At 38.3% G+C, this 17,625-nt stretch overlaps 1 protein-coding gene across 3 annotated transcripts; it reads left to right on the plus strand.

The window, feature by feature from the left end:
• Positions 1-1,132: 1,132 nt before the first annotated feature.
• LOC113748452 (protein CHROMATIN REMODELING 4) lies at positions 1,133-16,125 on the plus strand. Of its 3 annotated transcripts, none has more exons than XM_027292011.1 (11): positions 1,133-1,430; positions 2,900-3,188; positions 3,548-3,649; positions 3,761-4,516; positions 5,962-6,066; positions 6,223-9,117; positions 10,088-10,236; positions 11,481-11,595; positions 12,661-12,743; positions 12,998-13,646; positions 13,729-16,125. In XM_027292011.1, the coding sequence occupies exons 2-11, from the start codon at positions 2,973-2,975 to the stop codon at positions 15,760-15,762; spliced, it is 7,104 nt and encodes a 2,367-aa protein (XP_027147812.1). In that variant the 5' UTR covers positions 1,133-1,430; positions 2,900-2,972; the 3' UTR covers positions 15,763-16,125. The 3 variants fall into 3 exon arrangements, with proteins under 3 accessions (XP_027147812.1, XP_027147813.1, XP_027147811.1); XM_027292012.1 differs by having other exon boundaries at positions 1,133-1,400; XM_027292010.1 differs by lacking the exon at positions 1,133-1,430 and adding an exon at positions 1,547-1,790.
• The last annotated feature ends 1,500 nt before the right edge of the window (positions 16,126-17,625 follow it).

A 17,625-nucleotide genomic window follows, 5' to 3' on the forward strand; every position in this document is an offset into this window, starting at 1 on the left:
TTTGCATTTGCGCATTCTTGTCCAAGAGCTATAAATAAAAGTTAGTCTTTCTTTTTCTATTTTGTTTAAAGTTAGTCATTTTAACAGGTTGGTTGAATTTATTACCTAGAGTTTCTTTTTCTTTTTTCTTCTTTTAGTTAAAATACTACTACTAATTTATTTCCCAGCCTAAGAAGAAGCAAAATTATTTTTTAACATTTAATTCTTTTCCTTAACATAACTTCAAACCAAGTAAATTCTTTTTTTCTTGGTCTACAAGAATTTAAAAACTTAAAAGTACAAGTAATTTCTTTGTTTTACTAGTAGTGATATACAAAACTTTTTATTATTGGAAAGCTAGGAGCTCGTTTGGGTTGCTATTTTATGAAACTTTTGTAAAACATTATACTATAATAATTTGATATACGTGAAATAAAAAAATAATTGAAAAATATGTTCACAAAAAATGTAAACATTTTTTGAAAAATAAAAGCAATCCAAACAAGACAAATTTTGTGCTGATGAATATATGTAATCTAGTGTATTTGTGAGGGCATTCGTGTAAAATCACATATGTGTTTCATCATGCCAAAAATGCAAGTTTAGCACATACAAAGTCATGATGGCCTTATTTTGTGAAAGAGGATAGCAGCAGTATCTTTCTGGTCACTTTCAAGTCCCTAACCTTCCTAATAGGCCCCATGTTAACAGTATCACAAAATCTTTCTACCCCTTTTTACCCAAATTAGCTTGCCCTGGAAATTATGTTGATTAGTTCCCAGTTTACAAAAGTTATTTAAAGTTACTTTACCATTGAAAACTTGCCAAGTTTCATTCACTTCACAAATGACCAATTATTACCTAACCATCATCTGTATGGTCAAACGGATGTTCTGTCCATTAAAAACCTCTTCTTTGTTGTGGGTTTTTGTCGATTTCTTCCAACGAAGTGAAGGAGACAATAAAAAAAATAGAGAAAAGAAGAGAGAGCAAAGCGACAGTTGTACTACTACAAAACCAAAGGCTGCAACAAATGCAAGAACCACTCAAACGTAGCCTTCCAACTCCCAATGGCGGCTATTATGATCCTACAGCCTCCAAGCAAAAAAGAAAGGAAAGAAACAAAAGTAACCCACGAAAGCATTCATTCAATACATATGCATATATGCCAAGAAACAACACATCCAAACCAATTGTCCTTCAATATGAAAACGAGAACAAGAGCCACCTCTTCCAAAAATGTGACGAAGGAGGGCCAGGCCATGATTCCCTCCCTGCTCTCGAGGGGAATGAGGAAAATGGGCTGGGAGAAATCCCAATGAGAAAAGCATGAGGAGAGATAAAAAGAGGAGAAGGTAGAAGAGAGGGGACGGAGACAGGCGTCCAGGGGTGCCACGTGGTGGAACCTGATTGGTCTGAAGGTCCTGGCTCTTCCCTCCACAACAACCCATGTATGTTGTCAGTCAGTGTGCGTTGTGTGTGTGTGTGTGTGTGTGTGTGTGTGATGACCTATGACCCCTCCGTCGAATCCGTATTTGTAGCATTACACTTTCCTTTTCTCTCTCTCTCTAAACCTCACTTTCTTTCTCTCTCTCTCTCTCTCTCTATATCCCCCTTTCTATCTCTGTCTATTTATTTAAAGTCTTTGCCTCTTCCTCTTTCTCTCTCATCGTTCTCGTTTTTCTCATTAACCTAAGAAGCTCCTTTGCCCCCCTTTTGCCGTTCATTCTCTATTGGGGTCTATCGATTAGCATTAGCGAGATTGGGATTTCTGACCAAATTTGTGCTATTTTGGTCCATTTGATACATGGGTATGTGTTAATTTCTGTTTTTGCTACTGTTTTGTTACTTAAATTTTAATTTGAGCTGATTTTCAGGTGTTTTAGTGTTAAATTTGATGTGGGTTCTGTTGTTTTTGATTAGTTAATAATGCTTTTCAGTTTGAGCTTGTGAGTTTGTTGTCAAGTTTTGATCTTTATGTTGCTCCTGAGGTATAAGTGGAATGAGGGGTTTTGGGGGTTTTGAACTGGTTTGGAATGTACCGTGTTAGTAAAGTCATGATTTTTATGCTTTAATTCAGTTTTGCATGCTGTGATTTTTTGTCCGTTAAATTGTTTTTCTGTATCAAAAAGTTTTACTTGGTTTTCACCTTTGTATGGATTTTTAGATGGTCTCGTAGATTCAAAACTAGTGCATTTGGACATTTTGCTCAGGCAAATCAAATTTCCATTTGTGTTGTTCATTGATTTGGAAACTTTAGCTATCATAAATTAGCTTTGCACATTTGGAAGTTGATTGGATTTTTAGAAACAGTACATTTTTGCTAAATGTTCATGAGGTGTTGGAATTCTGCTGGAATTTTAAGTGAAATGCAAGTTTCCATTGCCTAGAAGATATTTGGTTTATGATGCCTCATTTGTCTAGTGAGTTGTATATCCTTCCAATACTCACTATATTTACTTAAATGCGCCTGCTCTTCATGTTGTGTATCTCATTCAGTTCATATCCAGTGGATATTGTGCTTTTTATGGAAGGGATGCAGCGCCCTTTTATTATTTGGTTGATGTAGCTTATTGAGTAATTTCATTATCGAGTTAATCCAAGCCACATTGTAAACCTTTTTGAAACTCTATTTTCTTTTATTTCCATAGTTGAGTTCCTGCTTTAGGTTGAGACTCCTGAAGAAAGAATCAATGATAGAGATTCTGGTGCAACTTTCTATGAAACTTGATGTCTATTGCACTAATTTAGGCGTCCATTTGAATACAATTGCCATTTCTAGAGATATAAGCTCTCAAAGTTCTATGTGCTTGCACATCTCAGCAAACTACCGGGGGGGCGGCCCTGCCCCCCGACTGAGGGTTTTTATTACAGCTATTCTACATGAAATTGGTCTAATGCGCCTTAACAACTTTTGCAGGGAAAGAATGTGGAATTCAATGCTTGAAGGATTGGTTGACTTATAACAGCTCTCTTGTTAATACTGCTGAACAATGAAGGAGAATGGGTCAATGACACATAAGATGCTTAATGGGAACTGGGTCTCAAAGCGCAAACGTGGAAAGCATCCAAGTTCAGTTGATAAATTCAGTGGCAAGGAAAGCAAGTCGAAAACCTTGGAATCTCCATCAAGTACTTCATCACAGCAAAGGCTGAAAAATGAAAATACTTCTGATCACTTATCTAGCAAGATAAAAGGGAATGATGGGGTTAGTTCCTGTTTTACATTATTGATTTCCACCATCTCCTTGTGCTCAGAGAAAAGGAATGATGTTTTAGAGCAAAAGATTCTTTTGAGAGAACACATTACTGATTTGCAAGGAGAACTTGCAAGATGAGAAATTGTATTTCAATTGGTCTTTCTGTAACCTCTCTCTATAGCATACTCAATACCTTTCCTGTATTACTTCTGGCAACTTTTAGGATGTTTACTTTCACCTTGTGCTTTTCTGTCTACTGAGCTGTACTTGATGGATATTGCTTTTTAGAAGTTTAATGCTGAAGAAATTATAGTAGATTTTATGAACTGCTTGTTGATATTTATTTTGGATTTTATTCTGTCATCCAGCACTATTATGTATGTGAGATCTGTGAACTTGGTGGAACTTTGATTTGTTGCGATAGTTGTCCAGGGACCTTTCATCTCCGATGTCTAAATCCTCCTCTAAAGGTATGTTTAGTTGATTCAGGGTAATGTTTTTACTCTGATTAATTTTTCTTCCTTTTTAGTTTTGTATGGCACATAACTTCACATTTTTTTTTTCGATTCTGTTTCTTTAAGAGAATTCCAAGTGGGAAGTGGGAATGTCCAAACTGCCGTCAAGAAAGTGAGCCTACAGAGCCAATTGTCCATCAAGATCCTATCTCAAAACGTGCAAGGACAAAAGTTACCATCGGAAAATCTAAAGCTGCTAAAAAGTCATCTGACAATAACAAGAAGTCCCAGATTTTAGGAAGCTCCATTCTTGGAAAGAAGAGATCACCAAGCAAGGAGAAATTTCCCTCATCTCATCAGGGGGTTGAAAAGAAGTTGGAGTGCTCTAATGATTTATCACGTAGTTCCAAGCCAAGTCATCCATCTCGGGATGGTTCCACTGAGGGTACTTCATCAAATGGGAGTGTAGACAATGACAAAAAGCCGGAGGTTTCTCTTGCAAAAGCACCAGCAGAGACTACACCTAATTCTTCTGCTAAGAAAGCTTTATCTTCATTCAAGATTTTGAGTTCAAAGATAAAGAAAGGGGCTTCAGGAAAAAAGCATGAATTCTCTTCTGTCCTTGCGCTGGAAGCTGCTAATCAAAAATCCAGAAAAAGAAATCTTAAGTTGAAAATTATTAGCACTAGTAAAAAGCGGAGGACTGACAAGGGCAGTTGTGTTGCAGATTCTTCTAAAAAACGTAGATTCCAAGCAGCCTCTGCATGTCCTGGAACTAGTAAATTGAAAGTGAAACACAGGACATTGGATCATGAGGCTTCTGTATCTCTGTCTGAGGAGGGTATTGAAACAGATGTAGTTAATCTTGACCTGAAAGATGAGGTACTGGATCCCTGATTCTCTGTTGTTCATCTTGATACTTATTCCTATCTTAAAGTTTTGCACATTGACGATGCCTTTTTCCTGCTGTTAAGAGAATGGTAATCATGATCAAGTCGTCGTCTAGTTTTAGCTTTTGATTGCCTCTGCTGACATTTGTTTTTCATAATCTTGGTTTGGCTGTCTACTTGAACATGGCAAACTTTTTGGGAGACGTCATTTCATATTGAATTTACTTTACTGTATGTGCTTCAGACGTTAAGCACCTTGCATGCAGAAATCCTTTTTATCTGGCTTTCCTACGTCTTCTCCCTCCTTTTCTTTTAGCCTAAAACAGGGCAAAGGTACTATGTATTATTTTGAATTAGTTTACGGTTTCTCTCTGTTTTTAAAGGTCTCAAGCATTTCCGATAAGTGTATGCCATTTTTGAGTATTTGGTGTGTTAAGTGATATTTAGTGTCTCATTGAACCATGAGCACTACTAGATTCCAGCAGATGCTTTATTCCTACAGTACTTGATGCACCTTCCCCCCTCCCCCTCCCTTCCCCCAAAAGGAAAATGTCATGGTACATTTATTTTCTCTTTAGTTACTTGTTATGAGTCAAAATGTTATTCGTGTTCATGTATGCCACTGGTTTTTATCCACCAACATTTTTATTGTCGATTTATCATGTTTAAGACTCCTTAGGCCCAAATTCAGCTTCACATTGACTTTTTGATCAAGTTTGAGGCACACAAAGAAAGGAGCTTCACCCATTCTTTATAACTTTTTGGTAAGCATCCTGGGCACATTAGAAGACCTTCCTCATACCTCTCTGTTTTCCTGGGGTTGGATTTGGTGGATATTTGAGGGGAGGGAGTATGAGATTGGTCAACTTCACTTCAGTGTCTACTGGTTGAAAGCTTATTCTAGCTTTGTTTATGTGGGGGTGAAGCGTAATATCCTTATGCAACAGTTTGAAGTGTCAATCCATCTTAGAAATGTAATAAAAGAACAAGTAATCCACGAATGGTGAAACACATATTACTATATCTTGCACTTTGAACTAAATTAGCTAGTTTATCAGCAACAAAGATTAGAGTTTTCTGGGTGTTAAAAGTACCAGAATTGGTGTGTATCCTTGCATTTAATTGAGGACTCATTCTTGCAACTTGATTGTATCTCCACCCACTCTACAAAATAAAGATGGAAAGGATTTTCAAAAGTTTTACTCCATGTATTAAATGTCCATAATCACCATAAGTTAATGCATAAGACACCTTGTCTTGGCAGTTTATTACTCTGTGAAATTCTTTATCTTCCATTGAATGATGCTTTCAATCTTAAAACCACTATTTTGGTAAAATGTTCTATAGGAGCAACCTTCGTATACTTGCTGTTCTCTGTTTTACATTTATACCATCCTTTTTCAACTTCTGTCATTGTGTTATTACTTCCTGATGCAGATGGTTTCTGAGCATCCAGCCCATCCATCAAATGCATTGCCTTCAGGAGGTAAAATTGCTGTCGGTCCATTTACAAATGCTGTTACTGTTCCCGACTTTCAGCAGGTACGTACTTTATAAAGGAACATTTAGATTTACTGGTTTACGGAGTTACCATCAGGTATGCTGTTTGTGCAGTTCCAGACTCTCTGACCACACAGAGATAGAACTTATTTGGGTGCTATTGACCTAATTCTATGATTTCTTTGTCGGGTTTTGCAGGTTCATCGGGTTTTAGGTTGTCGTATTAAAGTGGATAAGACAGTTTCTTCTGGAAACCTTCCTGTGATGGATTCAGATTCCCTGTCTCTGGAGGATTCACATGTTCCAGAAGATCCAAATAAACAGCCTGAGGAAACTCCTGCTATGTTAGGTATTAAATTGGATAAGACAGTTTCAGCTGGAAACGTTCCCATGATGGATTTAGATTCCCTGTCTCTGGAGGGTTCACATGTTTTGGAAGATCCAAGTAAACAGCCTGAGGAAACTGCTGGTATTCTACCTACAAATGGGACCAATGCAGATGACTTTGCAAATGTCTCTCTGGACATTGACAACCTTTCTGGTGTAGAAAAGAATAGCAATTCTAGAAAGGATAATCTGCAAGTCTATAGAAGATCAGTGACTAAAAAAGTTAAAGAGGCAAGTGGCATGGTTTCAGTGAATAAAGATTCTGAGTCCTCTGGTTTGAAAGCAGTGAATACTAGGAATCCTGATGACTCCTTTGGAAATGTTGGAGGGCTGTTAGGGACAATGAGAAGGTCTCCAAGGGAGAATGCTGATGTTAGTTTAGAAGCTGATGGTGAGAACAGCATCTTGAAGAACTCTGAAATACATCCTTCTCATGAGGTTGAAGGTTCAAAGGAGGAAGTTAAAGATGCTAGCGCAAATTTTGCTTCTAACATGATTGTGAAGGAGTCAATTGTAACTGCGTCCTCCAACCAAGTTAGAGACACCTACGAATTTCTGGTAAAATGGGTAGGAAAATCTAACATCCACAACACTTGGATCCCTGAAACTGAGCTGAAAATACTGTCAAAAAGAAAACTGGACAATTACAAGGCAAAATATGGGTTAGCAACAATAAATCTTTGTGAGGAACGGTGGAAACAGCCTCAACGAATAATTGCTATTCGGTCTTCCCAAGATGGTTCATCTGATGTTTATGTAAAATGGATGGGCCTCCCTTATGATGAATGCACATGGGAAAGAATGGATGAACCGGTGATATCTAAATCATCCTTTCTCATTGATAAATATTATCAGTTTGAAAATCGAGCTTTGGAGAAAAGTGTTTTCAAGGATGACATACGGAGGAGAAAGAGTGATTTGCAACAAAGTGAGATAGTTACAATCACAGAGCAGCCTGAAGAGTTGAAAGGAGGTTCATTGTTTCCGCATCAGCTAGAAGCATTGAATTGGTTGCGCAAATGCTGGCATAAGTCCAAGAATGTGATACTTGCTGATGAAATGGGGCTCGGGAAAACAGTGTCGGCCTGTGCCTTCCTATCATCGTTATACTATGAGTTCAATGCTTCGCTGCCTTGTTTAGTTTTGGTTCCTCTTTCTACAATGCCTAACTGGATGTCAGAGTTTGCACTGTGGTCCCCTAATGTTAATGTTGTGGAATATCATGGGTCTTCCAAAGCTCGAACCATAATCCGAGACTATGAGTGGCATCCCAGTGAAAGTCAAAGCTTGCAGAGTAAGAAATTAGCTTCTTATAAGTTCGATGTCCTCTTAACTACATATGAAATGGTTCTTGCTGATTCCTCTCATCTTCGTGGAGTTCCTTGGGAAGTCCTTGTGGTTGATGAGGGACACCGCCTGAAAAATTCGAGCAGTAAACTATTTGGATTGCTCAATACATTTTCTTTCCAACATCGGGTGTTGCTTACTGGTACTCCTCTTCAGAATAACTTAAGTGAGATGTATAACTTACTAAATTTTTTGCAACCAGCTTCATTTCCTTCTCTATCCTCATTTGAAGAGAAGTTTAATGATCTCACAACTGCGGAAAAGGTGGAGGAATTGAAGAAACTTGTTGCCCCGCATATGCTTCGAAGGCTTAAAAAAGATGCCATGCAGAATATTCCCCCCAAGACTGAACGAATTGTTCCAGTTGAGTTGTCATCTATTCAAGCAGAATACTACAGGGCAATGCTTACAAAGAACTATCAGATTTTGCGCAACATAGGAAAGGGAGCTCCGCTGCAGTCAATGCAAAATATAGTGATGCAGTTAAGAAAGGTTTGCAACCATCCTTATCTCATACTGGGCACCGAGCCTGAATCTGGATCTGCTGAGTTCCTTCACGAAATGCGAATAAAGGCTTCATCAAAGTTGACTCTGCTGCATTCAATGCTCAAGTTGTTATATAAAGAAGGCCATAGGGTCCTTATATTCTCCCAGATGACGAAGCTTCTTGATATCCTTGAGGATTATTTGACCATTGAATTTGGACCGAAGACATTTGAGAGAGTTGATGGATCTGTGTGTGTCGTTGATCGTCAAGCAGCAATTACACGTTTTAACCAAGACAAAAGTCGCTTTGTATTCCTCCTATCAACACGCTCTTGTGGCCTTGGGATCAACTTGGCAACTGCTGATACTGTCATCATTTATGATTCTGATTTTAACCCGCATGCAGATATTCAAGCAATGAATCGGGCTCATCGTATTGGCCAGTCAAATAGACTTTTGGTGTACAGGCTTGTTGTACGTGCTAGTGTTGAAGAACGGATCTTGCAACTTGCCAAGAAGAAATTAATGCTTGATCACCTTTTTGTCAATAAATTTGACTCACCAAAGGAGGTGGAAGATATTTTGAGATGGGGAACAGAAGAACTTTTTGGAGATTCTTTAAGCGTGAATGGAAAAGATGCAGGTGAAAACAATTGCAGCAAAGATGAAGCAATTACCGAAACAGAACATAAGCATAAAAGGAAGACTGGTAGCCTTGGTGATGTGTATAAAGATAGATGTACAGATATAAGCACCAAGATTCTGTGGGATGAAAATGCTATTCAAAAGTTGCTTGATCGTTCAAATCTCCAGTCAAGTTCACCTGATAATGCTGAAATGGAATTGGAGAATGACATGCTTGGTTCAGTAAATGTATGAGCTAATACTCTTGTCCTCATATTGTCATTATATTTTACACTTCAAGTTTTGCGTGTGGATTGCTACTATCTCTAAAAATTATTGAATGTTTGGCTTAGGGTCACCTTATGAATTGCGAAATCATGTTTTTGGATCATGGAATCACCGCAACACTGAACCACTATATCAACTTTATCGCCCTTCATTTTGTTTTTTAGATGATTTAATTGTTAGCTGCTGGCATTAGTTAAGCCCTTAAGGTTATAGATAACTCTTGAAGCATATGGTTCTCCCTCTCTCTCCCTTCATGGGCTATTCTTGTCTCTCTTAACTTATATACCATTTAATTATGCATGTCTAATATCTCCCTTTGATACCTAAATATGGAAGCCGAGTGGAATTGGCAGTGTGTCTTCTTTTTTCTTTTTTTTTTTTCACAATTAGGGTACATATGTCAATTATAACTGGAAGTGATTAAATTACCTTTTTTCTTCTCCTTCTGCCCTTCTCTTTCAAAAAATGACTAGAGCTTATGCTTATATGCTTTAAGAGTCAAGTTAATTATGAATTACATTACAGTCTCACCATTTGATAGCAAAATCTATACCCAGAACCCAACTCTGACATTGTGAACCATATTAGGTTTGAATGTAAAGAATTAGCTCATTGTAACTTTTCTTGTATAGTAATATGAATTCATGTTTTAGTGATCTTTCTGCTCCGCAAACCATCTCTGGTAATTTCACAGAGCTCCTCTTCCTTGCCTATATTACTTTCTGCTTATTAAAGTCTTTCAAGAAAACTTGAAAATGTTCACATTTTATGTATATATGTTTCCTCAATGTCTTGTGCTTATTACACCTGCTTAGCATTTCTGGATGTTTAAATGTTTCACTGTGTAGCTATAAAATTGTAAACTTATTGAGGCAAAATTAATACCTTTCTATTGATCTGATCTCTGTGATTTTTCTGAATTATCATTCAGTGGAATGATGAGCCAACAGAAGAACAAGCTATAACAGCACCTGTTCCCATGGTGACTGATGATACATGCATAGAGAACTCTGACAAGAAAGTGGATAATTTAGTGGGTATTGCTGAAGAGAATGAATGGGACAGGCTTCTTCGAGTGAGGTAGGGGTCCATTCGTCTTGTCATTCCACCTCTGTGTTCCTTGCATGGTATAGTGTAGTTCTATGGTTCGTTTTATGTAATGTCACTTTTTGGGCTCAAAGTTTTGATGTTGAACAATGTCAAAAGTTTCAACCAATGTAAGAAGAATGAATTACAGACACTGTCCTTTGAATCTCTTTTTGGGTTTGTCTAATAACACTAGTGCAGTAATGCTAAAGTGCATCTTAATTGACAACTAATGAATCAGACTTAATGTGGAAACTCAAAATCAATGATCATCAGCCAATGTTTGAGCAGCATAGAAATCTACTTCAGTCCTAAAAGAGTCTGGCACCATTTCTGCAGCAATTTGGCTTCTCAATTTTATAGATGGTTGAGGCTAGAAGTTTCAGTTGATGTTAGTATTAGTGTCCCTCATAGATGTACTTGAAATAATAAATTTTAAGGGAGGCAAAAGTATAATGAGGACCTGATATTTATCAAATATGTGATTACAGTAATTGGTTGCAACTTTTGTTGCTGCAAGCATCTAAACAAAACTGCTATCAAGATGGTAACAGAGGAAGAATCCTAAGGTCCTAACGATGATTAATGAGATGGAGTCATACCTATAGAACAGATTGTTATCTGGACCTTCTTGAACAGGGATTATACTCTAGCATGCAGGCTTCACATAGAACATTAAACCAAATACAACTCTATTCTTCTTTCTGTTTCTGTTTTTCTTTCTTCAAATCAAAAAGATTGACCAATGCAAATTAAAGATCAAAGGTAAATGTTGTAGTAGGACTAAGGGTATTGTGGTGATACTGCTTATACTTTTGAATGAGAATATAGCTCAATTTGGTTTTATTCAATAGCTAGCAAGCTGTCCAATAAAATCTTGTTCAAGTCCGTAATAGTATGTCCATGTGCTTGGCTGAAATGAAACAAAACTGTTTGGCCTATGAAACAGCACTTCAGCATATAGTTATATTAAATTGCTCTTTCTTTTTCGAGTACTTGACCTATTAGATAGAGTAGTAGCTCCAGAGAAGGATCTTGCTGTTATTATTAAAGAATAGATATCTTTCCATGATAAGTTGAGGCATATTCTGTTTACTATAATTTAATAGGTATATATTTATGAGTTATTATAGTAGCATAAATTATGTGATTTCTTATATAAATGCATTACCTGTAAACTGTTGATTTCTTGGGAGGAATCTCATATCCTGGTTCCATATGCTGTCTGGAATTTATAGGTGGGAGAAGTACCAAAGTGAGGAGGAAGCAGCTCTCGGTCGAGGGAAACGCCAAAGGAAAGCTGTTTCTTATAGAGAAGCATATGCTCCCCACCCTAGTGAAACATTGAGTGAGGTAAATCTTGTTCTTCTTAACTTCTCCTCTGTGGTTTTCATACTTTTAAGTTACATAGAAGTTTCTATTGTGAAAATTTATATTGCTTAGAGATGCACAATTCAAGCCATAGTCAGACCAGTTGCACCTGTCGTTTGACCATATGCCGATGCTAGTTTTGAATCTTTTATTCTTGGAGCTATTCGGATCTAATTACTTGTTAATATATGTATTTTGTTTCCATTTATTTCTTGTAATGTTGAGTAAAGAAAAGTGGTAGCACAAAGTGTAACTTGGTCATATTTGATGGGCTTTCTGCCTGACAAGCATTTCAACATCTAATGGACTGTTGAAATATCTTTTTACGAAGGTAATACTACATTTTTTTGGGCTCTCTTTTTTTTTTTTTGTTGGGGGGGGGGGGTGGTGGTGGTGGTGGCAGAGAGAGAACTCTTGCTTTCTTGAACTTGTGGAGTTCAATTACCAAGTTATTCATCATGCCTTGGGATCTACAATGGACCGTCATTTAGGAAGCTGCACTCTCTGTAAGCTGGACTAGTTTTTGGTGGTGTTGCTTGTTTCACTGATTAGTTTTAAATTTCTGGTGCATCTTTTGGTTTCTTTTAGATGCTAACCTTTGCTAGTGTTTGGCAGTTTATTCTTACTGTCATTGGTTTCTTTCATCTTTGTCATCGGGAAGCACCATGAAAATACTGTTGAAATGAAAGCTAACCTATTTTATTTTTTCTCCAATTCAACGCCCTGCCCCCGGGGGGGGGGGGGGAGGAGGTGGGTGACAACCACCAACAAGGAAAGCCTACTCACAAGGTCCCATGGTCACTGGTTGTTGGAAGATTATGTTTGTGTGCACATATCTGGAGGTTGTTGTCTTGTCTATCGGCTATTTCAGAAGCACATCAATAATGTGGCTAAAACAAGCCATCTTATACCTGATTCATAATTGAAATCTTGAAGGGAATTGCATTGCTGTTGCAGACAGACAATCTTGTTTCGTTTGTTAACAAAGGGAATTGTGTAATTGCTTTGAGCTTTATCTTAGTGGTTCTTTATTTCATGACCTTACAGAATGGGGCAGAAGATGAGCCAGAGCCAGAACCAGAACCAGTACGGGTGTACACTGCAGCAGGACGTGCTTGGAAAGAAAAATAGTGAGTTTATCATTGTTTAGTATTTCAAATGTTTTACTTTTGGCCGATTTTTATGCTTTAAATGTAGAGGTCAATTGCTTTCTGAACATACATGGCAGTAAACTGTGCAGCAAATATTGTTAAACAATATTAAGTTGCAATCTCTGTGATTAATTTGCCTAGTCAGATAATATAGTTAGCACACTGGTGTTTTGATGCTGTAGATTTACTTTGTGTTCAAGGTTTCGATATTAAATTTGCTTGTTCCTTTGCAGTGCAAGGCTTAGTGCTAGACAGAAAGCACGTCTAGCTAAGGCAAAAACTGATAAGGCATGTGGTTTTGGGGGACTATCCAGGCCAGAGACGCTTCCTCCACTCACTGCACCCAATGCCCAGGATGGACACCAAAAGACTGCATCATTTCTGCTTGTTGAAGATAGTGGTTCTGCAATAGATTTTGTAGATAAGAGATCAGTTCAAATGCCTGAGAGAACAAACAAGATCGAAAATCTGGGGAAAGTACAAAAGCCAAAATCAGATGTTCTACTAGATCTTCCAGTCAAACCTAGTGTGCAACAGTTCCCTTTTGGATCGCCATTCAGTCATCAATTACAAGGGACGAGTTTTATGAGCTCAGCACCCAGCAACAATTTGTTGCCAGTTTTGGGACTGTATGCTCCTAATGCAAGTCAAATGGAGTCATCACAGAGGAATTTCTCTAGATCCCACTGCAGACAGAGGAGGCCAGACTTTGGACCTGATTTCCCATTTCCTGCAGTTCCTTCCTCTGGGTGCATGAATGCTATGGGTGTTAAAGGACCTGAGACCATCTTAGGTGGATACCAGTTGCCAGATCTTTCATGTGATGGTTCAGAAAAACATTCAAAGCCCAATATCCCAAATAGTTTTCTCCCGTCCAATCTGGTAACCCCTCTCTCTCTCTCTCTGTATCTCTCTCTACAACTTAGTTAGCTTTGTTTGCTCACCATTCCTACTGAATTTGCAGCAACCTGCACTTGATCTTAAAGGAAAAGGTCGGGTGGATGATTTTGATAATTCTGGTGCCTCCTTTTCTAGCTTTCGAGAAAAATTGTTGCTACCCAAATTCCCTCTGGATGAGAGTCTGCTGCCAAGGTATCCATATCCAACCAAGAACCTTGCGCATGCACCCCATGATATGTTTCCCAGTTTGTCACTGCGATCAAAAGTTGTGGATGCTAACTATCGTCCTGAACTACCAACTATGCCATTGTTGCCAAATCTCAAATTTCCCCCACAAGATATATCCAGGTATAGTCAGCAAGAACAACAGAAGCCTCCAACATTGGGATTGGGTCCAATGCCACCTTCATTTCCATCTTTTCCTGGAAATCACAGAAAGGTGCTTGAGAACATTATGCTGAGAACAGGATCTGGATCAAGCAACCTGCTCAAAAAGAAGGCGAAAATGGATATCTGGTCTGAAGATGAACTAGATTATCTGTGGATTGGTGTTCGAAGACATGGACGAGGGAATTGGGATGCCATGCTACAAGATCCAAAGTTAAGATTTTCCAAATATAAAACTGCAGAAGATTTGTCAGCAAGATGGGAGGAGGAACAGCTCAAGCTCTTGGATGGCCAAGGATTTCCATTCCCAAAGGCATCGAAGCCTTCAAAAGTTGCAAAATCTTCCTTACTTCCAGGCATATCTGATGGGATGATGACACGAGCTCTGCACGGAAGCAAGTTAAGTGGGCCATCGAAATTTCAGAGTCATATCACAGACATGAAGTTGGGATTGAGTGATCTACCTTCCAGCTTGCAACATGTAGAACCTTCTCGTAATCTAGGTCTTCCTGGTGATCATATTCCACCTCTTCCGCCTTGGAATATGGACAAATCATGGGCCAACTTTTCTAGAGACTTGATGAGTGGCCCCTGTGATGGATTGATGTCTTCATCAAGTATTCCTAGAGACTCATCATTCCTGATGAATGCATATGGAGCGAGCGGCTTGGCTCCTCTTGGTTTGAAAAGCTCTAGCAGCTTGGGTCCTTTTGGTTTGAATAGCTCTAGCAACCTTGATTTGGAAGGAACGGAGCATGAAGTTGGTGCTGATAGATCTGGGAAATTGCCAAGCTTTATGGAGAAACCATTAAACATTCTGCCTGATTTGCATAACATAGGACCGGGTGAATCTTCTGGGTCAAAGTTGTGCTCTGATTTTAACAAAGTTCAGAGCACTTGCGATTCAAAGGGTAAAGAAGTGGTTGAGGAATACAATTCTTCAAGGAGTAGTCTGCCTCACTGGCTTCGAGAAGCAGTGAATGCTCCAGCAAAATCCACTGAGCATGACCTACCGCCAACTGTCTCTGCCGTAGCACAATCAGTTCGCCTGTTATATGGGGACAAGAACTCTGCGATTCCTCCATTTATTGTCCCAGGCCCACCTCCATCCCGACCAAAGGATCCGTGGCGAAGCTTAAAGAGAAAGAAGAAACAAAGATCTCGTAAAGTGAAACAATGCAAGCAGGATGTTGCAGGAACCCTCGATGATGTCCAGAGCAGCTTCCTGTGTGAGAATGTTGCTTCAACTTCTGCTTTGCAAGAGTTGCCATTTCCTCAGGTTCCAGTATCAGTAGCTTCTACTACAGGACATCCTTTTGTTGAACCCCACAGCAGAACTCCACCTTTGAGCCTCGACATGATGAATCAATTATCTTCATCAACAAATACAGCTGGTGAGAAGAAAATGGCTACCCAGTTGTCACCTTCTCCTGCAGTGCTTCAGTTGGTTGCGTCATGCACTGCACCAGGTCCATCAGGAATGGCAACTTCAACTTTTGCCGACCAAGGAAAACACTTGGATGGCCAGGATGAACAGTCAGCCGAGAAGGTGAATGAGAACATGTGGGGTCAGGGTAAACAAGATCAATCTGAAAGTCACGATTCCAGCAAAACTCAGTCTGATCCTGCTCGAGCTAGGCAGCCTGATGGATGTGAAATGTCATCTGAGGGAACTGTCTCAGATCACCGTGCAAGTGATCAGGAATCATAGACTGTATCTGGAGAATGTCAGTCAATTGGGATCTGGACATCTACTCCATGTAACTAAAATTATAAACCTGTAGTATTTGTCAAAAATTTTTGTAGCCACGAAGGTTTTAGTCTTGAGCTTTTAGGATGTTTTTCACCATCGTGTATAGCTTATATGGGTAAGGTTTAAATATAGGATGCTAAACTTGATACATTTGCCTGTTTATGATTCCTTTTCTTTACCAGCCCTTCACCTGCACTCCTTTGCCCAGAGCTGCCCACCAGCACCTGAACCCAGAAAAGAAGGAAAAAACCCTCTTACCCTCCACCTGTTCCGTTTCTGTGGCAGTTATTTATTCCTGTCCCTGATTATAACTTTCTGCTATGATGAATTGAATCCAGCTGACTTTATCTTCGAGACTAAACTTAGTCGTTTGGCTTTTGGGGTTGTTTGCCTATTCATAGCGTAGAGAGTTTTGTTAACATTCCTTTCTGGTAATGGAAATGCTTGTTTCAAGTACAGGGAAAATAACCAGCTGCCTCGTACTTGAGGGAATAGTAACTGTTCTATAACCAAACCTTCACTGGGTTTTGGTGGCTCAGTGCAGTTTTAGATTTCTAGTAGCATAGCGCTGCACAGTTAAGAGAAATCCCATTTTTTGGGGTGGTTTGGGAGCTGCTCTAGGAATGCTTTGAATGAAAAGCAGATTAAAGAACAGTTACCATCGAAAAGGAATTAAGTTTTTCTTTGGATTGTAGGTTGGGGGTTCAAAGTTCATTTGCAGTGAAAAAGTTCAAAAGAAGTGCAAGAACACTCTTTTGGTCTAGTCAGATTTGTACACTTGTTAGTTCCTCATATAGTCTCTTTAGTCTCCTCTTTGTAGAATAGGATAAATTAGGTTATAAAAATGTTATCGCTGCAGGAAAAAAAGCAGATAAAATATCAAATACTTTACTTCCCCGGATATTTAACATGTTAATTTGGTTTCTAAAGTGGATGTGATTTTGGTCTTTTAAAGTGGATTTGTATTTGTTAAGGGGTCTAGTCAAGTTTGTATACCTGCTAGCCCCTCACACAATTTTTTTAGACTCTTTCTCTTTGTAAAACATGATAGATTAGGTTATAAGAATGTTATTGTTGCAGGAAAAAAAAAGCTGATTAAAGTATTAGATACTTTACATTTCTCAGGGTATTTAACATGTTAATTTTGGATAACTCGTTATTCCAAATAATTTTTTTCGCTTGCATCATACACACTTTTTTCAATTCACCTTTTGATATTTTTAATCACCTTTTTATTTCACATATGTCACATCACAAAAAGTGTTACAGTAATTATTCTGAATAACATTTCAAAGCAGGATGTGATTTTGGTCTTCTAAAGGGGATTTGTATTCGTTCTACAACGTACACGTTTTTCCCCAAAGTCTGACCATCTAACAAAGACAAATGATATTCCTAGTGCACCAACATTAATTCCATATGAAATTTCTTATAAAATAACAATTACAACCTTTGCAAGTCAAAACTTATATTGATCCTATAAAGGGTAAATTTGTCATTATAAGGAAAAATGTGTCGTGGTAATTAGAATTATACTTTTGCATTGTGTATCTTCACTATTCACTAATTAGTACAAAGCTCATTATTTTTAAGTTACATTACTTATCATTCATCCAAGAATAGCATCGCAAGTAAATTTATAATCATTTTTAAATAAAAATTCAAACCCTTGCTCTATACAACTAGGGTTGAGGGATTCATCGTCTATCAACTAAATTTAGATAGCCAAAGTGCTGGACAAGTACATGACACAAAAGCTTAAATGTCTTTGATATATCAATTAGTTTGATACCAAAAAGACTTTGGTCCAATAGCTATCGG

Source organism: Coffea eugenioides, chromosome 9 (assembly GCF_003713205.1).
Source record: "Coffea eugenioides isolate CCC68of chromosome 9, Ceug_1.0, whole genome shotgun sequence".
Lineage (NCBI taxonomy): Eukaryota > Viridiplantae > Streptophyta > Magnoliopsida > Gentianales > Rubiaceae > Coffea > Coffea eugenioides.

Excerpts from the sequence above, each read along its gene's own strand:
- LOC113748452 (XM_027292011.1), top strand. The coding sequence starts at position 2,973 with ATGAAGGAGAATGGGTCAATGACACATAAGATGCTTAATGGGAACTGG. Across the intron at positions 3,189-3,547 it reads AGATAAAAGGGAATGATGGG|CACTATTATGTATGTGAGAT; the intron begins GTTAGTTCCTGT and ends TCTGTCATCCAG. Across the intron at positions 10,237-11,480 it reads GACAGGCTTCTTCGAGTGAG|GTGGGAGAAGTACCAAAGTG; the intron begins GTAGGGGTCCAT and ends TGGAATTTATAG.